We start from the raw sequence: 24,546 nt of genomic DNA on the forward strand, positions 1-24,546 counted from the left end.
TTGGGATGAACAACGACCTTGTCTTTCAACAGAAGTGGCGACAGTGACTGACGAGATACTGGGAGGAAATAAGCGTAACCATGTGACCTGACAGCACTGCGGTAGGACACGAGCAAATCTGAATCATTCATTACTGATAGCTGCAGCAGTACATGGAAATCAGGGCCATTAACTTCCATCAGAAGCGTAATTTTAGGAGTTCGGAAAGCCATCCAACGGAATTCATTATCGTTATCTTTATCATAACTTTAATGCATTGCCATTAAAGTAATAATCTTCGCAATCACCTTCTCTAAAGTAAAAGTAAACAGACCACGACACATAGAGATATAAGATGAATATTAGTCTTAATTCATTATATTTTGATTGCTATTAAAAGCAAACTAAAATGTATGCGTAGCGACATTTCCCTAAAAAGCCTATAAACAAAAACCTTCCGGAATCACAGAATAACTTGCGGCTCGACTCATAAATCTGACAAATTCACGTATATGAAGCAAGAACAATTATTGGTACAGTGTAGTGTATCCGAAAAACACCCTTTACAGCCCAGGGGCCCACGATGGAACGTTACCAAATCCTCTAACACTGGATAAACCGCGTTAGCAGTACATCTGCACCTTGAAACATTTCATAAAGCTCCCGGAAATCACTTATGGCGGCGTGGGCCGTGTAGATAAGCTGTAACCAGCGTATAATTAAGCTCGCTAAAATACACAGAATCCTGCATTAAATATAAAGCGGCCAGTGTTCCTAATTAGTGCCGTATTATTAAATACAATATCACTGGGACATACAACTGCAGCCGAGGAAATGAATGTGGACAATTGATCGGAGTAGATATAGTTTACAGGACTTTTGTTCTTACGATTTTCTTTAGCTCAAGATGTAAAAATTGCCCAAATAGTGTATTTACGCTTGTTAGATTAATTTATTGACATTGGACAATATATTGTCCAGAGTACTAAATTTCCCTACTCACATTTTTACTGCCTCTACTTTTATATTATATATCAATTTATATTATATACCACTCTGTCTACATAAATAACACCCCAGGAAGTACATGATTATTTTCTAAATAAAACATTACAGTACATGTTAGCATGTTCTCTCTGGAAAGTCTTGCCTGACAGTACACCCGCAAAAGACAGGATTTGACGTAGGAGAAGGAATTGCCCGAATGCAGCCGGTAAACTCAGCACAGGGCCAACCTTTCATTATGGGTTGAAATTTCATCCACGGGATTTGTGGCTATTAAGTCCATAATCTTTGCAGGAAATTTACTGTTATCGCACCATCTCGTGTTGCTGTAACCCACCTGTACAATTGTGTACAATCTTAATCGTCTACACAGACCTAATGCAATACTATGTGCTTCTAAATTAAATGTTCTCAGCATAAAGCCGTCATTCATGAATGCAAAAACTTTGAGGAATGTGACATCTTTTTTTTAGAGTTTTGGCGGCGAGATATTCCATAACTGCTCTATCCTTGGTCTATCCTTCTATTGTGCACTATCCTTATATTCCCTTGGTTATTCTCTGCTCCGGTTTGTTAATTTATGCTGTTAAAAGTGATCCAGGGTCATAGAAGACATCGCAAGAACGGATTGTAAGAAATTATGGAGAAGCTTAAGTCCCAGAGAACAGTTTGCTCTGGTCAAAGAGGAAGGCACGTGCCACATGACTAGACGTTAGTAAATTAACTTACCGAACTGATTACAGCCCTCACACTGATGATCACGTTGCCACCCACCATGTGATTACGGCTGCTTTCTGCTCCTTAATCATGGGGTATTGCTTATCAGAAGACCGCCCGTGTACTTTACTAATGTGCAGAGCTTTTCTGAGTGTAATCTGGACGGAAACGGTCAATTGAGCGTAACCACGCCTGCTTTTACAGAATGAGGTGAACAACAATGCCGGACGCTCTTTAACACACCCCCGGTTGTCTAAATACTTCTCTTCTTACTTACATAAATGGCTGAAGAAGTATTGATACCGTCTCCGGGGAAAATTCGATCGGTAAGTCAGTATTATTGGACATATTCATAGTATTCCGTGTTAAAAGCATCGTTAAGCAACCTAGTCTGTATGTAATCCTTGAACGGTCGCAATTAGCCCGCTGGGGTCATGGAGAATGTTCTGAACATACTATGTATTGGATAGTAGATACCTCGTGTATGAGAATTTGCTGGTCAAGTAAGAACTCAAATATATAATCTTGTTATAGGCTATATGTTGGCTTTTTTCTATCCATAAATTTAAGAATTATAATGATGAAATAAATGTATCAAATGATAATTTAATATGCATCATTAATTACAGTGGTATAGCATGCTAATCTATTTCATATAGAAAGATCTAGGAGACATTCTTACATATCCAATATATTTCGATGACACTTGCCTCACTTCTATGAAAACGGAGTATGACATTGACTTTGAAACATGTTCATACTACGTGTGTCTGCTTAACAGGAGAGTTGCTCTCCAAGATGGTACAAGTACAGGTCAGTTTGTCCACTGTATGGGAGAACAGGGGAGTTGAATTCCAGCACAAGTCTATTTGATAAATAGATAAAAAGTTGTTTGATTTATTGTCTTATTTAGTATCACTGAGTTTAATCTTGATAAGGATTTGACATTTGGACAAATTTCTGTATACTCTCTCTCACATGGTAAGAGAAATACGTCTGTTTTATTATAAATTTGATGTGTAATGTTGAGTTAAGTATGACCTTAACACAATACAAGCTCTTAAGCATGTATGTAGGGTCCACTGGGATAGTTTAAGAAATGCACTTGTACTTGTAGGTTGCTTGTTAGAGTCCCAGCAGGAGCTTTCAACTTGTTTTAAGTGTATAAATGGGCAAAAAAATTTAAGCAGGTGTAGATGAAACCGTCAGTTTTGTCAGAACATTTTGGAGGTTGAAGAAACTGCTTAAAACAAGTTTTTTTTGGAAACGGGGATTCAGATGGGGAAGGGAGGGAACAGAGACTTTTCCACTACCTACTGTCAACCATCGCCCTGCTCAACTGGCAGTGGGAGCAGGTCACAAGGCTGCATTGTCTATGCATCCGATGTCACGTGTGTGTGCGTAAGTAACGGCATCTGACCATTTAGCGACCAGATGAAGTTTTCTGCTTTTTGCTCCGTCTCTCTAATGACGAAATGGTGGTTTGATACCCTTTGCTTTGCACTTGTGGTCGCTGCGTAACCTACAAGGTCTATGCCATTAAGCCATGTCTGAATGTTAAACCAAGACCTGAGTATTAAGAGGATTTGTTTTGCAATAATTCTTGCTAAACAAGGACAAAGCTACTACTGGTTTTGGATTTACCATTGCCTGAGTCTCGAGTATGGCTCTGTGTCAGACAGGCATATTGTCCATTTCAGAACCTGTAGATTGCATTAGAGCCTATTGTCATCAGCCCCTGGGACAAATTTGTGAGTGAACTGAAAGGCAGATGTTTTTCAGAAACCACTGTGGTGTGTAGGTCAGTACAACCGTCCTAATGTAGTGGGGCTTCTCTATTGCCATGCTGATACAAGGAGGAACTTATTGAAAGCAGAAACCATGGACGTTCAGAACATACCAATTCACGACTGGAAAAGGGGAAGGAGTGACGATCCATGATGCAGCTGCTTAAGCAACAAAGACCAAGGGCAGGAACATATATACCCAGCTAAGGAGTAACAAACCAGAGACAGGTGTGAATAGTTGATACATTTGGCTGGAAACAATTAAGTGATTATGGGATGACCAGCAGCCTCTGCTAGCTAAACAGGAACATGATGGGCTAACAAGACAGGTCCGCACAGGAATGTGGCATTACGATGAATGAAGGAACTGATAACACTTGACACAAAAGGTAGTGATGGTAAAATTAAGCTTAATGAACCACTTGCTGTATTTTCTGACCCCACTAGATGGTGCTGTCTGTTAAAAAAAAAAACAGTTCAAAGCATGCCCCAAAGCAAGCCATGAGTGTCATCTAGTGGCATCAGAAAATACAGATAATGGTTCATGAAGCTTCATTTAGCCATCAGTGCTGATTAGGTTTGGCAGACATATAAAACAACATCATTAATGAAGGAGTTTGATTGAAATGATTACTGGGGTACAAGAGGCTAGGTGTTATTTAGTTTTTTTATGTTTATAGATTGTTTTTGTTCAGAGGGATGGGTTATAATTCTCCCATAGTCCCTGGGAATTAAAACCCACAGCCTTTGCTTTGTTAGCACACTGCTCTACATATTTAATTGCAGGAGCTTGACAGATGGTGTGACCACAGCAGTTCTGCTTTGTCTTGCAGCACCTTAACTTCTCCCTGCTGGCCGTGACTTTATTGACGTCCTTCGGCAGCTCCATGCTCTATGGCTATAACCTGGCTGTGGTCAACTCCCCCGCCAGGGTAAGTTTTGCACTGCAATCTCCATGCTTTCTCTTGAAGGGCAGACAGACAGTGTTCTTTGGATCTTGGGTATTTTAAGAATATTGTCCCACTAATTAAAACAGAGTAACACCCCTGACGCTGAAACTAAGATAAAGAGCTTCAAAGTTTTTTACTGTCCAGCAGATAAATTGTAGTTTTTTTTTCTTCAAAACCAAGCATAGTTAAACTAAGATATTTCGTTGCTGTGATTAACAGAGCTTAACAGATACGATTGCAACTATAATTCAGTCTTGATATAATACGCAGTTGTGGTGTTTTTCCTTCTTAAGGCAGTATACCGTGTAGATTTTAGTTAAACTGAACCAGGTTCATTTTGACACTGGAGTCTATCTCTGGCTTGAAGCAGCCAGTAATGCCTCATAGATGGTCCTCATCAAGAGTTGCAACCTTTCGCTGGATATTAACATGTTATATCCCCTACACATGTTGCTGTTTTGCTTTTAAATATCTTTTGAATTGAAGTTGTTTCATTGGCCAATCAGAGCTTAATGAATATGTCACATGTTTTTGTGATGCTCTCTTCCCCACCTCCCAGTACATAAAGGACTTCTACAACCACACCATCGTCAGCCGCAATGGCACTGGGGTTAGTGAGGAGACGCTGACCGTCTTGTACTCGGCCACTGTGTCTATCTTTGCCATCGGCGGTCTGGTTGGGTCCCTGATGGTTGGCATGCTGGTCACCAAGTTCGGCAGGTGAGATGACAGATGCCTTGGAGTGAGACACGGTGGCAGAGATTATCTGAGATCCCTCAGATCTACACTTCTGACTTTTGTCCCTTTTGTAGGTAGATAGATAGATAGATAGATAGATAGATAGATAGTGCTTTTCAGCAGCTACTAAAAAGACAAAGGAGAAGAAAACAGTGGCATTCTTTGACAAATTATAAAATAAAAATTAAAAATAAAATAACTTGAAATTAAGTGCAAGGAATAAATACAAATGTGCAATAAAGCTGCAATGTGCAGCCAGTACTATATAGTAATAACCAATATTATATATTTAAAAGAAATTGAGAATAATATGTAATAATATGCAGATGGCCATTTTGTGGCTGAGAGTATTTGCAAATAAAAATTATTTTAATTTTCATTTACTACGTTTGTTGCCCTTATACCCTTTGTGTCATCAAAATATTATTGCAAGAAATAAAAAGGTTATTTTTGCTGCTGAAGAAAGGAAATTGCACTATAAATCTGGATACAAGTTTATTGTATGTCTGTAGTTCCACACTTGATTTGTTGGAGGAGGATTAATGTTGTGGTATCTTTGTGGGTCCCCTCCCTCGTAGGTTGTTCCTGTGTTTGACCAATAGGTGGCGCTTCATGCCATTTACCTCCGCAGGAAAGGGACGGTGGTGAATTCCACTGTGCTGGTCTTTGTTGCCGGGAGTCTCATGGGCTTCAGCAGGATATGCGGCTCCCCGGAAATGGTGATCTTTGGCCGCTTTGTGACCGGGATTCACTCGGGTACGTGTCCCACATTGGGAGGGAAGAGACTGGATCCTGGTGACAGATGGGACAGGATTCAGGATCTGTGCTTTATTACTTCAAGTCAGTGGAAGATGCAGAGAGTTGTATAGACCAAATGAAATAATTATTTGCATATGCAGGTGTTTTATCATTTTCCATCATTATCAAAGCAGTACACCCTGCAGTAACACATCACACAACATGGTGCCGTCGTGGTTTGCAATAACGATGGCCAAATGAAGCTTCATGAACCATTCGCTGTATTTTCTGACACCACTAGATGGTGCTCTCTGTTCAGAAAAGGGCTCAATGCATGCCACAGAGCAAAGCAAGAGTGCCATCTAGTGGGGTCAAAAAATACAGCAAATGGTTCATGAAGCTTCATTCGGTCATCACTAGCTCGTAAAGCACAGTGAGGTCCCCCTCCTCTCCACAGGCATCTCACTCAGTGCGGTGCCCATGTACCTGGGAGAGATCGCGCCTAAGAACCTGCGAGGCTTCCTGGGCCTAGTGCCAAGCATCTTCATCTGCCTAGGGGTCTTCACAGCCCAAGTGCTGGGGCTGCAGGAGCTGCTGGGGAAGGTACGGCCTCCGCGCCCCTGGCTCCACATGCCGACTCCCTGTCGCAGGCGCTGGGCTATCAGCGGGCTATCAGCGGCTCTGCCCTCTCTCCTCAGGAGGAGCACTGGCCCCTCTTCCTGTCCCTGGTGGTGGTGCCCACTTGTGTCCAGCTGATCCTGCTGCCCTGGTTCCCGGAGAGCCCACGCTACCTGCTGATTGAGAAGCACAACATCCACGCTACCGTCACTGGTAAGACGGCGAGGCACCGGGCTGCTGGGGAGTCATGGGGCATGACCATAGGGGTGAACAATCATAAACACTGAACTGATCAGGGCAAAGATCTCCGAGATTAAACTCAGGATTAAACAACATACGGAGGATCCAGATTTAAGGTGTTTCAATTTTCCATTGTTAGGCTTGCAAGGGTGGCACAGTGGTACAGGGGCTGCCCTGTTACCTCACATCTCTGGGGCCAGGGTTTTATGTTTCTGGAGTTTCCGTGTTCTCCCCTTATCGTTTTTGGGTACTCCGGTTGTTCTCTGCCTTTGTGTATTAGTTCTGGGCCACCCACCGTGACCCTGATTATGACAAACGGTTACGGAAGATGGATGGATGGTTAAATGCTTGCATTACTCATAGCAGTTTTTGTGTTTAAATTTACATATCAGATGCTCTTTTACAAAGCGACATACCGATGAGGAAGCAGGAGGAAGTCGGTGATAAGGGCCTTACGTTCTCTGCTGATTGTGGGAGTTGAACCAGCAATCTGCTGATCACAGCATCCAAAGCCACAAAGCCCCACTCAGTCCCACACTGTAAAAAAAATCCCGTAGTTTTTACGGAAAAACACTGGCAGCTGGGGTTACCAGAATAATTCCGTAAAATATACAACAAAACAGTAATTGCTTTTACCGAATAACGTGTAAATTTTACAGTATAAACCAGTAAATATAACAGAAGTCCAGTGTGTTATATGCTGGTTTAAACTGTAAAATGTACATGTTATTCAGTAAAAGCAATTACTGTTTTGTTGTATATTTTACGGAATTATTCTGGTAACCACAGCTGCCAGTTTTTTTCCGTAGAAAATACATGGTATTTGGTAAAAACAATTATTGTTTCACTGTATATTTTACGGAATTATTCTGGTAACCACAGCTGCCAGTTTTTTTCCGTAGAAAATACATGTTATTCGGTAAAAGCAATTATTGTTTTGCTGTATATTTTACAGAATTGTGCTGGTAACCCCAGCTGCCAACACTCTCTTGCCGAGGTAACACGCTCTTTATTAGTAGTCCAGAAAAGAACTACACCAGGCATCCAAAGAGCACCGAACCACTTACATAGAGGAAACACGAGGTTGTCAGACGCTCAACTGTAAGACGCATACACGGTGGGAGATTTACGGACGCTGTTAAAATTGCCAGCTCTATTGAGTTCCTTTCTTCAATTATATTTGAATATCTGTATGGGGGGCGGTGAGATCTCTCTAGGTCACGTGGTATGTTAATTTTCCTCATTCATTACCGGGTTGGTTTTTGGCGCTTTTCTGCCTTGTTTCCTCTTCCCTTTTCCCCCCCGCTTGTACTGGACAGATGGGAAGTGTCCGCGGTCTGTAAGTTTGTTAATTGCATTACTTCGGGTTAATAAACTCTTGGCTAACTAATCCACCTGTGTGCTCTAATCGGCGCCCTGCTGAGATCGTCTCCGGGTTTAATTGAATCAATCTCCACCACGAACATTTCATGCTCGTTTTTACATGGTCCTTCGAGCCGGATAGACGACCTCAGCAGCAGCAAGGATGTCCAGCCAAGATAGAAGTGATTCCCGAGCTAACCGTGCAATCCGCAGACCACATTATCTGACGGATTATGTTATAAGTTATCCGGGAAAACAAACACCTAGGGTACGCTGCCATTCCGAGCGGGAGGAGTCCGTCGGCATAGCGGATAGAACATCCTTCGTTCCGGAGCTGCAGGAGCATAGCGTCAATCGTCCCACAACTAATGAAGAAACCGACGATCGATTATCTTTGCGGAATATCGAAGCATGCTTGAACAGCATCGAGCGACAACGAGAGCGAGTCAAACGGGATATTGCGGAAGCCCTGCATGTATCCCACGCGGATGTCATGACAAGTCATAACTTGGGACAAACTGCAACACCGAGCTTGAACCGATCCAGCCGTGAGCCTACAAGCCGCTGCCGCCGATCACCTGCCGACCGCTCCGGTCGTGAGTCTACATGCCATCGCCGTTCGACCAGCTCCGGCCGCCGCCCGACCAGCTCCGGCCGTCGCCGCCGCTCGACCAGCTCCGGCCGTGAGTCTACAAGCCGCCGCCGCTCGCCCGCCGACCGCTCCGGTCGTGAGTCTACATGCCACCGCCGTTCGACTAGCTCCGGCCGCTGCCCGACCAGCTCCGGCCGTCGCCGCCGCTCGACCAGCTCCGGCCGTGAGTCTACAAGCCGCCGCCGCTCGCCCGCCGACCGCTCCAGATGTGAGTCTACGAGCCGCCGCCGCTCGCCCGCCGACCGCTGCAGATGTGAGTCTACGAGCCGCCGCCGCTCGCCCGCCGACCGCTCCAGCCGAGAGCCTACAGGCCGCCGCCGCTCGCCCGCCGACCGCTCCGGCCGTGAGCCTACAGGCCGCCGCCGCTCGCCCGTCATCCGCTACAGATCACCTACTGCTTGGGAATCACCGGACCCACGTTATATCTCCACTGGTTTTCGTGGCAGTTACCCTCATGGCAGCAATGGCTCGTATAGCCAGTCACACCCCACGAGTGACCGTCATTACAACGGCTATTCCAATCATAGCTTTCAGGAATCTCTATATCGTGGACCTAAACCTACAATCCCTGATTTTGTGAATGAAGACCCTCGGGAGTTTGCGAGGTTGAGAGTTGCCCTTGATAATTTACTGCCAGCAGATGCGACCGAGTGGTTTAAGTTTCAGATATTAGTAGATCACCTTAAGTTTGAAGAAGCCTTACTCATAGCTGACTCCTACAGTAATAGCCAATACCCATACAGTGACACGATGAGAGCTCTCATTGAGCTGTATGGACAGCCACACCAACTTGCTTTACAACGTATTGCTAAGCTGATGGAAGGGCCCAACATTAGGACTGGAGATGTTAGAGGGTTCAGGAAGTTTGCATTGACGGTAAGGGCACTCGTTGGAATGCTAGGTCAACTTGGCAGAGAGGGCCTGATAGAGTTAAGTTGTGGATCTCATGTCCCCAGATTACTGGCTAAACTGCCACATGATCTAAGAGCTAATTTTAGGAGGTATATTAACCCTGTTGTTATTCCTATACCAACCCTCCATCATCTGTCTGAGTGGCTTGAATATGAGGTGAAGGTCCAGGGATGTGGACCACCAACTGATGCTGCTGATCGTAGTAAGGAGCATCATATCATCCGTAAGGATAGGTCTTCTTCTAAAACTGCTGTTGTCCTTTATGGGAGTGAGCAGAAGGACAAACGGCATGAGGTTCAACCGCGCAGCGTAGCTTCACAGGGTTTCCGGGAAAGGCCTAAGAAGTTTTGTCCTTTCTGTAGCACCACTCAACATTACATGAATCAGTGTGATAACTTCCAACTTCTGTCTAGCCAGCAGAAGGAGACCTGGATAACGACGCATAACCGATGTCGGAGATGTGGCCGCAACCATCCAGATGTTCAGTGTAGCTTGAAAGCTAAGTGCAGAAGGTGTGAGCGAAAACACCTTGATGTTTTGCATGAGGTTAATACTCATGATGAAGGTAAGGCGAGTAGTGACGATGCCACCGTGCCGGAGCATACCTGTCCCAGTACCTCCACAGTTGAAACACTTTATGTAGATAGGCCTACAGACAGTAAGAAGGTATTACTAAAGATATGTAGGGTTGTGTTACGCCACGGAGAGAATACCTTAGACACGTATGCGCTCTTAGATGACGGTTCAGAGCGCACTATCTTGCTGCATGAAGCTGCTCAGAAACTAGGTCTCCAGGGGAACCCAGAGGACCTGACGCTTCGGACGGTAAGGCAAGACCTGTGCACTGTTAGAGGAGCAGCAGTGTCTTTCTCGGTGTCACCTGTAAGTCGTTCTGACTGGAACTTCCATATACACAGCGCTTTCACTGCCAAAGAGCTGTGTCTTGCTCCACATACTTACCCAGTGGTAGCTCTTCAGAGGAAGTATAGACATCTGAAACACCTCCCCCTCGCTCCAGTTAAGGACGCGTACCCACTTCTGCTTATCGGATCAGATTGTCCACATCTGATAACCCCGATAGAGCCAGTGAGATTAGGGCCCCCTGGTGGACCAGCAGCTATAAAGACCCGCTTAGGTTGGACCCTACAGGGCCCATCACACTTGGTGACCACCAGTCTCAACGCGACTCAGTGTCTCCTGACACATGCTACCTCTCCAGACTCTGAATTATTCAGTCATGTAGAGAGACTATGGCAGTTGGACACCTTACCCTACCGGAACGAGAAGCTTGTCACTCGGTCCAAACAGGATACGGAAGCAGTTAAGAAACTCGAGGGCTGTACAGTTAGAGTTCCAGTCGAAGGCATTGAGCGATATGCGACTCCGCTTCTGTGGAAAACTAGCCCCCCCTCATTAGCCGCTCCTATGGAAGCTACTCTTGCTCACCTTAGAGGAGCTGAGAAACGTCTAGCTAGAGACCCTGATAAAGCTGCAGTTTATCAGAGAGAAATTACTAAATTAGTTGAAGCTGGCTATGTGTGTAAAGTTCCACCAGCCACCGCTGTGGGCAGTTCTGGGTGGTATATCCCGCACCACTTAGTTCAGCATAACGACAAGTACAGACTTGTCTTTAATTGCTCCTTCACCTATAAGGGTAAGAGCTTAAATGAGTGTCTCCTCCCTGGGCCATCACTTGGCGCATCTTTGTTGGGAGTCCTCCTCCGTTTCCGAGAGTACAGGGTAGCCATCAGTGGTGACATAAAGGGCATGTTCCACCAGGTACGACTGCTTAAAGAGGACCAGCCCTTTCTCAGGTTCCTGTGGCGCGATCTGAAGAGGGAGAACCCACCTGATGTTTATCAGTGGCAGGTTCTACCCTTTGGGACCACTTGCAGTCCCTGCTGCGCCACCTTCGCGCTTCAGAAGCATGTCATGGACCACTCTAAGTCGGGAGAGGACTTGCGTTCATCAGTTGCACGCTGTTTTTATGTAGACAACTGTCTTCAGAGCCTAGCTACTCCCGGCAAGGCTAAGGAACTCCTCAGGAAGTTGCGACACCTTCTAGCCGAGGGAGGATTTAACTTGTGTCAGTGGGCTTCTAATTACCCAGAGGTCATTCAAGATCTGCCCACAGAGTCCAAAGCAGAGAGTACTAAGGTCTGGCTCACGCAGCCTAGCGCTGATCCACAGGAGCGCACACTCGGGTTACGCTGGCAGTGCTTATCAGACACCTTGGGCTACAAGTATAGCCCGATAGAGAGTGCTGAACCTACAATGCGGAGGATCTACTGCATCCTGGCCAGCCAGTATGACCCACTTGGGTTCATAATTCCCTTCACCACCAGAGCGAAGGTCCTGGTACAGAAGCTCTGGACAAAGGGAAGGGAGTGGGATGACCCCAATTTACCTAGTGAGTTGGTCCAGGACTGGCTTAATTGGGAAAGGGAACTTAGCCAGTTGTCCCAAATAAATATACCCAGATGTTACAGCAGCACTGACCTGGGTCCACTAGCTAGCCGGAGCGTGCACATCTTCACCGATGCCTCAGAGCAGGCCTATGGCGCTGTAGCATACCTACGTAGTGAAGGTATAAATGGAAGGGTAGAGATCGCCTTCTTAGCTGCTAGATCCAGAGTCGCACCTAAGCGACAGCAGTCAATCCCGAGGCTGGAGCTCTGTGCCGCTCTAGCTGGAGCCCAGTTAGCGACCGTACTACGGAAGGAGCTTACAGTAGAGATCCATAATGTCTTCTATTGGACAGATTCTACAACCGTTCTTGCATGGATTCAGTCTGAATCCTGTCGATTTAAAGTATTCGTGGGGACCAGGGTTACTGAAATACAGGAGCTGACGGACTGTCAGTCATGGCGGTATGTGGATAGCCAGAGTAATCCAGCGGACGATATCACCAGGGGTTTGACATTGTCTCAGATAGCCGAGATCAGCAGGTGGAGCCAAGGTCCTGAGTTCCTACGTGAACCTCAGTCAGACTGGCCCCGGAGGCCCATGGTGGGTCAGGTAGAAGATTCTGAGGAGCGTAAAAGGACCACCTTCTGTGGATTGACATCAGCAGGGTTGAAGGGGGAAGTTTCAGGTATTGATCTTTCCCAATCTTTTGCCGACCTAGTGAAATCTGTTGCTCAGCAGTCTGATGGGGCGGCCTGCACGGGTCACAGCCCCACGGCAGACGAATGTAGAGCAGCTGAACTGAAAATTCTCCAATATGCGCAGACTGACAGTTTCCCTGAAGAGTACGCTTGTCTCAAAGCAGGGAAAACTGTACCTATCAGCAGTAGACTGGCATCGCTCGCACCGCAGTTTGACACTGACACCAACTTGATCAGGGTAGGAGGCCGACTGCGCAAATGCCATGACATAGGTCAGGATGCAGTACACCCCATAGTGTTAGATCCAACCCATAGGATCACCTCACTGCTGATTAAGCAGTATGATGACCAGCTGTATCACCCAGGGCCAGAGCGCGTCTTTGCGGAGTTAAGGAGGCGCTATTGGGTTCTACGCGGAAGGGCAGCAGTTCGAAGGATACAGTTTGAATGTGTGTCATGCCGCAGATGGCGTGGTAGGCCGGATGTCCCTCTGATGGCTGATATGCCCCCCTCTAGTTTGAGACTGCATTGCCCAGCGTTTTACTCCACAGGTGTGGACTGTTTTGGCCCTTTCTTGGTGAAGATCGGAAGAAGACAGGAAAAACGCTGGGGCATTATTTACAAGTGTCTCACCACTAGAGCTGTGTACCTAGATCTCATGCCTAGCCTCGATACTGACTCGTTCCTCATGTCACTACGCCGGTTAACTGCACGGAGAGGGAAGCCACATGAGATGATATCTGATCAGGGCACCAATTTTAAGGGAGCTAGTACTGAGCTGAGAGAAGCCTTTAGTGCTTTAGCACCCTCTATAAAGGACCAACTGGCAGCCCAGCAGATCACTTTCCGCTTTAACCCACCTAGCGCTCCTCATTTCGGAGGATCCTGGGAACGGGAAATTCGCTCAGTGAAGACAGCCTTACGCACCGTCCTGGGCCCGCACACTGTGACCGAGGAGGTCCTGCGGACTGTGCTAGTTGAGGTGGAAGGGATTTTAAATTCAAAGCCCTTGAGTTACGTGTCTTCGGATATAGCCGATCCTGACCCCATCACTCCCAATTCCCTCTTGATGGGGCGGCCAGATTCTGCCCTTCCTCAGGTGGTCTACCCCGCCTCAGAGCGTCTAAGCCGGAGGAGATGGAGGCATAGCCAGGTGTTGGCTGATCAGTTTTGGAGGAGCTTTATTCGGGATTACCTGCCAACCCTTCAAACCAGACAGAAATGGCAGGTGGAGACAATCAACATGGCGGTTGGAACCGTGGTTATGATTGTGGACCCTCAAATGCCAAGATCGGTGTGGATGGTGGGCAAAGTGACAGCAGTTCATCCAGGCGATGATGGAAGGATCCGCACGGCGGAGATCCGAGTCAAGGACAGAGTGTACGTGAGACCAGTGGCTCGTCTTATCCGGCTGCCGGATTTACCGCCAGACTCTTCAGACTCTGAACTGGCCTGATGAATAACAAATTTGTGTCCAAATTTGGGGGCGGCTGTTAAAATTGCCAGCTCTATTGAGTTCCTTTCTTCAATTATATTTGAATATCTGTATGGGGGGCGGTGAGATCTCTCTAGGTCACGTGGTATGTTAATTTTCCTCATTCATTACCGGGTTGGTTTTTGGCGCTTTTCTGCCTTGTTTCCTCTTCCCTTTTCCCCCCCGCTTGTACTGGACAGATGGGAAGTGTCCGCGGTCTGTAAGTTTGTTAATTGCATTACTTCGGGTTAATAAACTCTTGGCTAACTAATCCACCTGTGTGCTCTAATCGGCGCCCTGCTGAGATCGTCTCCGGGTTTAATTGAATCAATCTCCACCACGAACATTTCATGCTCGTTTTTACAGACGCTAATTACACACGAGGATCGGACAGGGTACACATAAGACACAGGTAAACACACGCGACAATAAGGAAATATAACCATTAGCAATAACAACAACAATACAAGGGCTATTTACAAATGCGCGCGGGGCATGCTGGGACATGAGCCCCACCGGTGCTGCAGTATTTATCACCTCAGTGGAAAAATACCTTCTTATCAACGGACCAGAGGTGTTGCCATGAGGCGAAGTTCTGACGGTAGCCCCAAATCCCAAATGTACCGTCAAAAGCTGTCTGACAAACCAGAAATCCTGAGTTGTGTGGACTATTTCCTGTTGGTTCGTAACGCACGTAGCAAAAAGCAAGTGTTGATATATCATTTAAAGTTTTACTGTTTCTCATCTGTAAAGCACAGAATATTAATTTGTAAAATGTAACACGGTTTCTTTCAGTATAAACAAAGTTGACCTGATTAAAAAAAATATTATTTTCACACCGTTATGGTGTAATTTTAACTGTATTGTACTGGTTTTTATATTACAGTTTGTTTGCGTTTAAACTACAGTAATTTGTTAACTCTACCAAAAAATTTTCTTTAAAAAACATATTTTTACTGAAAAATTAACAGTTGTTTTTTGTTAAGTATTTTACAAAATCTTAATGTCAAATATACGCTGCTCTATTGTTTTTCCTTTTACAGTTTTTTTATGTCGCTATTTTACAGAATTTCTCAGTTAATTTCACGGACATTTTTTACAGTGCACCCTCTGCTCTGTATTGTGTTTCTGCTCCTTGCTGTGTGCAGCGAATTTTGTATCTTCCCAGTGAATCCCGTCAAACCGTCCATGTCACACACCCTACAGCCCTGAAGTGGTACCGTGCCAAATGCAACATCCAGGCAGAGATCGAGGAGATGCAGGAGGAGCAGCGCTCGCTGTCGTCGGTGGAGACGCTGTCTGTGTGGCAGCTGCTGCTGGACGGCTCTGTGCGCTGGCAGGTGGTCTCTGTGGCTGTCATCAACGTGGGCATGCAGCTGTCCGGCATTGATGCGGTAAGACTGGGAGGGGTGTGGCAGCAGTGTGTGGCCACACCCATTTAATATAAGGCCACACCCATTTAATATAAGGCCACACCCATTTAATATAAGGCCACACCCCTGTGTGTGTGTGTGTGTGTGTGTGTATTGCCTTGCTATGGTGTGGTGTCCATAGTACACAATATTTTTTCCACTATATTATTTGCTTCTCAGGATAGACTCCTGCTTACTGCTTAACTAGCTAAGCAGTTATGGAAAATAGATGAATAAATCAAATTACATTTAATCAAAAGATGGAGCTTGTGCCAAAACCACACAATGGATACTTTAGCAACTGTGATTAATGGGGAAAGCATCATTCACCACATTTGTGGCTGCTAGTTTATGTTATTGCAGAAATGTGATTCAGGCAAACTTATCATTCAAGGCACTGGGTTTGTGGCTAATATTGACCACAGTATTGATTTTGCATTCTGTCATTTGTCATGGAAACACACGCCTCTCCGTTACTGATGATGAGGAAAGAGCAATCACTAGTGTGCCAAGAATCTTGGCTGTGGGAGCTGAGTGGGTGGTCCTCACCTATGAAAACATTTTCGCACCTGCCCTCCAGGTGGCGCTCTGAGAATTTTAATTTTTTTTTGTCATACCAAATACTCAAAAAGCAATCAAACCCTAACCACTGATATGTAGTAGACTCCTCTTTTGTGTATAATAGAAGGCTTAATTGTTTTTTAACAACTTATTTCCATAAAAAATCTCTCTTTGTACCCAAAGCTACTGCCAGCACTGAGTTTGAGCTGAAGCCTATCATGCTGTGAGAATAGAATACTGATCCTGGGGGTTAAGGGCCCTGTTCAGCGCCCAAAGTTGGCATCAGTCTGTCCGCCCTGTGATTGGAACCGGCAACCTTCCGAGCACGGGTGCAGAGTCCTAACTCACAGAAACACATGAGGTTTTTGCCTCCTTTCGGAACCCACAGATTTGGTTCTACACCAACGACATCTTCCAGAACGCGGGCATCCCGGCTTCGCAGATCCAGTACACCACGGTCGGAACGGGAGCCATAGAGATCATCGCCGGGCTCATCGGGGTGAGCAGGTTGTTGAGGGGGCTTCATGGGGCGTGAATCCCATGGAGACCTGAGCCTCTGGGTCCCGGAGATTCTGAGGCCTTTGGAATCACACCCTTCCGTCACTTAACGCAGTTCACACCAGCCTCTGTTAAATGGAGACTCATTGTCTTGATTTTCTATAATGGCCAGCTGGGTGCTGGATAGCCAGTCAACCTTGGACCCCCCCCCCCCCCCAGTGGTGTTTTTCCCCTGCTCGACTCCTTTCTTTCTTTCTTTCTTTCTTTCTTGTTTCGTGTATTATTCTGCATATAAGAATACATTGATTTGAAAGCCAGTTTCCCCTGGCATTGATGAGTAAGTGTGTGCTGGGTGACTCTGCGTGAGTCACCTCTGCGTGACCCTGGAATGGGGTCCGTGTCCCATGGCGATGCTCTTGCTCCCCACCTCAGTGCTTCACCATCGAGAGGCTGGGCAGGCGGCCGCTGATCATCGGGGGCTTTGGTGTCATGGGGATCTTCTGCTCGGGCATCACGCTCTCACTAGTCCTGCAGGTCAGCCTGTGTGTCATCCTGCAGAACCTTTTTGCCCCCCCCACAAAAATCACTGGCCTACACCCATTCGACCTCCTTGTTCTTGCAGGAACGCATCAGCTTCATGCGGTACGTCAGCGTGGGCTGTGTGGTGGGAATAATTGCAGGCTTCTGCATTGGACCAGGTGAGCCCCACCCTCTAACCAGCCTTGTATCACTGCTCTGGTTTATTTTGGAGGTTCTGGAGGTGGAGAACCTCCCTTGAAGGGGTCCATCAGGCCCCTGCCAAGACTCTGCTCTGCCCCACTGTCTTTGCTTTATTATGTGCAGCAACCATGTGCTTTAGTGTTATGAGTCATCAGCCCACCGACTTATTCCCAGTAGGGTAGCCTGTACTTGTATTGAAACAGTGAAATAGTGACATCTAGTGGTGAGATTGTAAATACCGCCTGTATTTCAGATACACGACTTCTGCCAAACGTTTTGGCTCAGTAAAAAATTTAGAAGATACCATGACAGACATTGACTTACTGGTTCTTTATAACTAAATTCATGCTACTTTATAAAAAAGACCCAAATTACTGAAATCCCCTGTCACTGGACCAGTTTGCTCTTTTGTGTCAGAGTGGTTGAATGGAATAAAACAGAACTACCCGTATACTGTATCGGAGAATCACTATAACAAGGTAATAATAAAATAATAATGTAGATTTTTTTCATACAACTGACATGATGTGAGATGGATGGATGGATGGAGAGATTCTGTGTAACGAAGATGCCCTTGTTAGGCACTATTAGGTGCCAGTGTTCAAGCTTTTAATTTAACATCTAAAAAAGTTGAGCGGCATGGTGGCTAACTGTTTAGCATTGTTGCCTCACTTCTCTAGGTTGTGGGTTCCATTCCCACCCTCCCATGGTTTGTATGAAGCTTGCATGGTCTTCCAATGTTCGTGAGAGTTTTTCCCCTGCAGCCCCAAAAAACTTGCAATATGCGGTACGGATGCCTCAGAAACCGGCGGTCATCCCCCATTCTCTCACTAACAGGGTTAGTTATAAACACGTCTAAATCCAAGCGTAATCTGACAAGCTGATTAAGGCCGCGTGAGCGCTGGCATGCTGGACTGTTAAAGAGCTTAAAGCCATAAACTGGTAGCACATCTCAAGCAAACTAGGAATGAACTTTTAGGAAAGACCAGCTTCATTAGCTGGTGGGGGCAGCTGTTACACTACAGCCTTGCTGTCCTTGTGCATAAGACCATTATCTTTCCTTACAGAAGTTGCCTTGGACCAATTCCATTACAGCATATTATATCAGGCCCCCAACCCAGACCAATTCAATTATGTTCCAAATTTTTAGGGCCCTTGGAATCATTTTAACTGCCCCCCCATGGGAAAAGTGCCCATGGCTACTAGCAAAATGTTAATGTTCCTGTGGTCTTACAAAATATCTATGGCCCTGACTGAGATCCATTTGGATTCTTACATCTTAGTCATTGTGGGGAATCTGAATTGCTATCTCAGCCATACATGAATCAGTATCTCTGTTTTAGCCATTTAACTTCCTTATTTCCTGTGCTCTTTCTGATACTTTGTGTTTATACATCTTTTTAAAGACTTAATTTCAGTATTCATCACACCTGTTTGCAGTTATATAAGCATATAATGAGTGTCTTTCTCACTTGACGTGTACAAATCACACCCGTTAACTAAATCTATATTTTATGCACAACTCCTTATAATTTCAAGCACTGCTGCTGTCAGGCTCATATTTCATTTTTTTTACAATAATTCATTACTTTCTCTATATAATTCCACCCACAGAATTTTTATTGCAGGAAACATTTTCATTCATCGCTCATAATAACAAAGATCACATCCAGAGACTTTCTGACCTGATCACATGTCTTTTACAAACTGCTAGATATGTCCACAATATTTGAACCGAAGCCCAAAATTAAATTTAAAATACGAATTATCCTGCCCACGTAACTTTAGCCTTTGGTGCACATAGCATGCATGGCGCTTGCTGTGTAAAGCACCACATCCCATTGCTTGTAAACATGGGGATGAGGCAGGTTGAGCCCTTGATCCATCACCTCTGTAAGGTCATGGCCTCTCACTCAATCACATACCCAGTTGTATGCCAACATGAGTCCAGGTTTTGGCTAAATGAGACCACATCCCTACAACCACTCATCCTGGTCAGATCGGGGGGGTTGGGGGGTTTGCTGGAGCTTATCCCAGGAAGCAAATGGGGGGGGGGGTAGCCCTGGATAGGGTCCAGGCTGTCACAGGGGTCCTAGGCTCACAAGATGCACACACACACGTGCGTGCGCACACACACACACACACACACACACCAGTGCCATGTGCAGTGTAGGGATGCCAGGTCAGGTAACTGCATGCTCTTGGTCTGTGGGAGGAAAGTGGAGCTCCTGGGTGGAGGGGGAGGGGGGGAGCAGGCAAACTCCACACACAAAAAGCAGAGGTGGGATTTCAGTCCCCCCCCCCCCCCCCCCAAAGAGTGATACTCACTAACTCAACTGCTGTCTCTAAATCGACAGTATTGTGCATCGTGCATGTGATCCTTAATGTCTGTTCGTAATACGACTCCTTCGCCTAATGAGATGATGGGGGAAAGTAAATTAGGCTTGACTCCTTACAAGAATATTAACATCCTTGTTAAGGGTGGGAATACAGCCAGAAATGGGGCAGGGATTCTTTCATTAGCAGAAAAGAAAAATGAACTCGACAGTGAGGGAGGCCTATCTGAGAGCAGAACGTGCCAGTAACCCGCCACTGCAGGGATGTACTAATATTACCAAGAGCGGTAGCACGAGTATCTCAGATTCTACACCAGTCATTCTGATTCCGTGTATCTGCAGAGCCATGCTGCCTCGCATTGTCGGTAATGAATGATTCAGAATCAAAGGTCCATCATTTAAAGGTTGGGCTGCGATGAAGCAGAATCAATGAATGATTTTCATTAATCATAATAATAGCTATTATTGTTGCTTGTTTAATGAGTTTGTAGCACTGCAGTCCACCCCTGTGTGTGGGGTTTGCATCTTATCCCTGTGTCTCATGGATTTTTACCAAACTTAAAAGTTCTTTATTTGTCACATGCAGTCGTACTACATACAGAGAAATGCTTGTTCTGGCTTGTTCTTGACCAGCTGTACTATATAAATAGGGAATATACTAGGTATAGTATATCTAAGTATATAAGAGTGTAATAAAATATATACTGAATATGAAAGGGAGGGGGAGACCAGGTCCTCTGGAGCCCCCTTCAGTCCAAAGATGGGTATCGCGCCAAACCTGTGCCCTGTTATGACTGGCATCCTCACCACAGGAGACCCTTGCTTTGTGCCCTTGGCTCACTGTATGGGATCAGTCTGGAAAGCTGACTGGCTGATTATCTTCATATCCAGTAGAAACATTTCATTTCACTGCTTTTATTATTCTTAGAATTGTTACGCTCTGCATATTTGTGCCCAATAATAATATTTCTGGGACAATGAGAGCTTTTGTGTTGTTTTATATAACCAGCTTAGCGCCCCTCTACAGCTCTGCTTATGGCTGGGCTGAGGTCTGCCGCCACGTAAGAATGATTAATTAAAGCCAGAACAGTCCTCAGAGTCGACGCGTGATCCGGCAAGCTGACAGACCTATGCTTCATTTTCAGCTATGTGTTTCTACAGATGTAATTGCTTTTATAATTGGCATTTTTATGGCTCATTGTCCATAAATGATGATGGATCTGAGTTGTTGGGACAAAAGCCTGCATGGACTGTGCATTAGTTGCAGATTCTCTCATCACCGACTGCGTCTGTCGCCGTTTTTCAAAAGCAGGAGTAAAACACTCACCTTCTGAAATCGTTTCGGAGATATTAAGATATTAAGAAAAATCTGTGCTTGCTAATTCTGCATTTCTAAAAGGATTAGAAGTCAAGCCGTGGGGCTGTTTAAGATTTCCGCAATCTGAGCTAACAAGCCCTACACAAGCCAGTCGTAATCACCTCCGCCCGTGCAACGTGCCATTTGTCCTGCGCAGTTTAGCTAAGGCTGCTTTGGTAATCTGTAAAGCGACTGTACAAACTACTGTAGAGCACTGCCTCTCAGCTGGTGGGGAGAGACAACTGGAAGGGGGACGTAGGGTGAACTAAAAGGGGGCTTTATTAACCCAGACACAAACTTAAACCAAAAACAAAGGACTATGTGGGGCACAACAAAGGAACTAATGCTACCTAAGGGGGAGATCTGATTATAATGACTTACAGGAAGCACTCAAGCAGGGGGTGGGCACAGGGAAGTATGTAAGTCACTCTGGCTAAGGGCATATGCCAAGTGCCGTAAATGTAAACGTAGGGAACGGCACTGATGATGAAAATGACCAGACTGAGAAGCACAAGTCAAGTAGACTTGGACTAACGAGGGGAAACGAGAGGCAGGCGTGATTAATAGACATGAGTGGGAGGGAACGCAATGGCCAACCACGACCTCTGCTGGCCAAACAGGAACATGACAGACAGATCCTGACAAAACCAATTAAGAGCTACTGCAGTAGAATACATCACCGTCATCCCCAAGCCAAATTACCTATTTATTTATCGTTGTGCTACTTTAACTTGTCTAGTATTGCACTACTGTTTATTTAATATTGCACTGTTTGTTTAGTATTACAGTGTTTAGTGTTGCATTGCTCTTTGCCTGCCACCCCCATGCAATAGGCCCTTCCCTTGCAACTGTGGTACAAGACTTTCACTGTGTTCCCCAAACACATGTGACAATAAAACCTGAAACGAATGTGCAGTATGTAAATTGACAGTACGCTTTGCTGTGTGCGCACTGTGTACTGTGCAGTGTAGTGCATAGTGACAGAGCATTCTCCCGTGCACACAGTGCCACTGCATTGCACTGCACTGTGCTCTGTGACAGCTCCCGCTGCAGTGTTTAATGTGACACTTTGGGGGCATTCTGTGCTGTGCAGCTGGAGTGCCGTTCCTGATGACTGCAGAGCTCTTCAAGCAGTCCCACCGGCCTGCCGCCTACACTGTCGGGGGGTCCCTCAACTGGATATCCAACTTCACTGTTGGCTTTGTCTTCCCCTTCCTGCAGGTGAGAGGATGCCCAGATGGTGGTGCTGTTTAGTGTGTGCATATCATAGCCATCTTCTAGTAGGCCAATGGCTAAATTGGAAAGACAAAAATAAGACGCCATAAAGAACGATTGCATGTCAGCAGCGGGTTCTCCTTGGGGTTCCTTGTTCTAGATGTCAGCCGGGTCCTTCTGCTACCTGGTCTTCTCCGGCGTCTGTCTCCTCGTGTCCACCTACGTGTTCTTCATCATCCCGGAGACTAAGAACAAGACCTTCATGGAGATCAGCCAGATGTTTTCCACCAAGGAGGCCGTGCCGGAGACCCAGGCCTTGAGTTTGCCGGATCAGCTCAAGCTGAAGAAGATGAATGGCTATGGCGCACTGGAAAGCGGCTCGCTGGAGTTCGACAGCTCCACCTCTGCCATCTGAGCAGACAGGAGAGGAAAGAGGATTAGATGGGTCCCAGCTTCTTTCTCTCTGGATTGCCCACTAGTTGGCGAGTGTGGTATTGGACAAAATCCATAACTGAGAAACTATAGCTTAGTAGACCACCAGGACAGCTCAGACAGCCTGGTGAGGGTAGTTTGTTTTGTATAAAATCTCAACTTAAACATCTCATTGTGAGGCAGAGATCCTGCTAAATTCTTGACTGCAATTTACATTCACTGAAACCATTAGTTCCATTTTAAGGTGCAGTGCTCTATATTTTAAATATTCTCTTCCTCTTTCTGTATGTGATGAATATTATTTTATTAATCATGTTGAACTGCTGGACAGCATTGTGGCTCAGTGGGGAGCAGCATTACCTCCTCCTGGAGAGTCTGGGTACTCTAATTTCCTCCTGTAATCCAAAGCAAGAAACTAGACTAATCGGCATCTCTGAACTACCCGAGGCGTGTGAGCGTGCCCGTGTGTGTGCACTGGATGCACTGTAATCGCAGCTGGCGTGTACCCCAGGATAGGCTCCAGGCCCCTTAGTGTTCCTCACTGGATTAAGCAGCTGTAGGGAAGATGAGTAATGAATTAAATACTCACTTGTGTTTAGGAATGTTCTAAACAGCCATTTTGTGTGATATTCCTTTCGTTACTCTTACCCACAAACCGCTTTATTGCCTTATCCTGTGAAGACAATCAAGATTGTTTAAAAATCTGCTAAACATATTCATCTATAATGCATGCTGGCTGATGATAGGGTTGCCAGGATATTATTATTCTTATTACCAGTTTACCAGTCCTGACTGACCGGATTTGTGTGTGGTTTTTGTCTGCGATATTATGTGCATGTTTGTACCTGCACTTCCGTGATGTCATAGCCAAGGACACATGGGAGTTTTTCTTACACAAAAATGTTCTGAGGGCAGAAGGGAAATTGATTGATTCGAGAGATAACCAATCAGATTGTTGAGGAGGTGGGTCCAAACAGCTAGAAGATTCAGGACCAACCAATTAGATGTCTTGGTCCCGCCTCTTCTAGTTGCTTGGACCCACCTCCTCTACAATCCTGATTAATTATCTCTCTGAACCAGTCATCTTTCCTTCTGCCCTCAGAACATTTTTATAAAACTGCCACAGACTTACCAAGGACACACACTTTTTCCATTTCCTCTACTTAAAAAAAACTAGAAGCGTTGATACTTTCAGTATATAATCAATTTGTGATGTTTTTGTTAAGATGGCTTGGGTTTGAGACTGATATTTGTATTAAAATAGGAGTCAATGGGAAATCCTTGCAAATACAGCTACAGCTAAACTCAGCATGTGATTGGCTGCAATAAGGTGTCTTCACACATGCCCAGAGCCAATCAGCCCAAAGCTGTGGAAATCTGCCCTCCCACTCTGTCACAGTTCCCATGTGATAGTCTGCCACAAAGGTGAGCTGCACTTTGTGAGTGCGGTGTTTATATCTGAGGTGCTCCTGATCTGGTGCTAGCTTTAATTTTGATCTTTTTTTAAATTTTTTTGAGAGGAAGTTCCTCAACTTCCTGAAAGCCAATTTTTTAAGCCAGCTGACACCTGCCCGGCACAAACACTGGGTTTATGCTACATATTATGAAAAAACAGCATTTGTTACGATTGTGTATAGAATATAAGTATATAAATTTGAAGTATAGAAATATATTTCACATTGCATTATTAGAGTTTTTCCAAATCTTTATAGCATAAATAATGAATAAAATTATTT

General features: G+C 45.4%; 1 protein-coding gene across 3 annotated transcripts; it reads left to right on the forward strand.

Annotated features, from left to right (window-relative positions):
- The first annotated feature begins 1,791 nt into the window (after positions 1-1,791).
- Positions 1,792-24,527, forward strand: LOC111858075 (solute carrier family 2, facilitated glucose transporter member 9-like). 3 transcript variants are annotated; one of them, XM_023839477.2, is made up of 12 exons: positions 1,792-2,027; positions 4,322-4,420; positions 4,998-5,158; positions 5,808-5,932; positions 6,372-6,517; positions 6,613-6,745; positions 15,486-15,673; positions 16,641-16,751; positions 17,183-17,284; positions 17,373-17,448; positions 22,257-22,384; positions 22,539-24,527. In XM_023839477.2, exons 1-12 carry the CDS (start codon positions 1,983-1,985, stop codon positions 22,791-22,793), a joined length of 1,569 nt encoding a protein of 522 aa, XP_023695245.2. In that variant the 5' UTR covers positions 1,792-1,982; the 3' UTR covers positions 22,794-24,527. The 3 variants fall into 3 exon arrangements, with proteins under 3 accessions (XP_023695245.2, XP_023695262.2, XP_023695253.2); XM_023839494.2 differs by having other exon boundaries at positions 1,795-1,911; XM_023839485.2 differs by lacking the exon at positions 1,792-2,027 and adding an exon at positions 2,488-2,514.
- The last annotated feature ends 19 nt before the right edge of the window (positions 24,528-24,546 follow it).

This window comes from Paramormyrops kingsleyae, chromosome 3, assembly GCF_048594095.1.
Source record: "Paramormyrops kingsleyae isolate MSU_618 chromosome 3, PKINGS_0.4, whole genome shotgun sequence".
Taxonomy (NCBI): domain Eukaryota; kingdom Metazoa; phylum Chordata; class Actinopteri; order Osteoglossiformes; family Mormyridae; genus Paramormyrops; species Paramormyrops kingsleyae.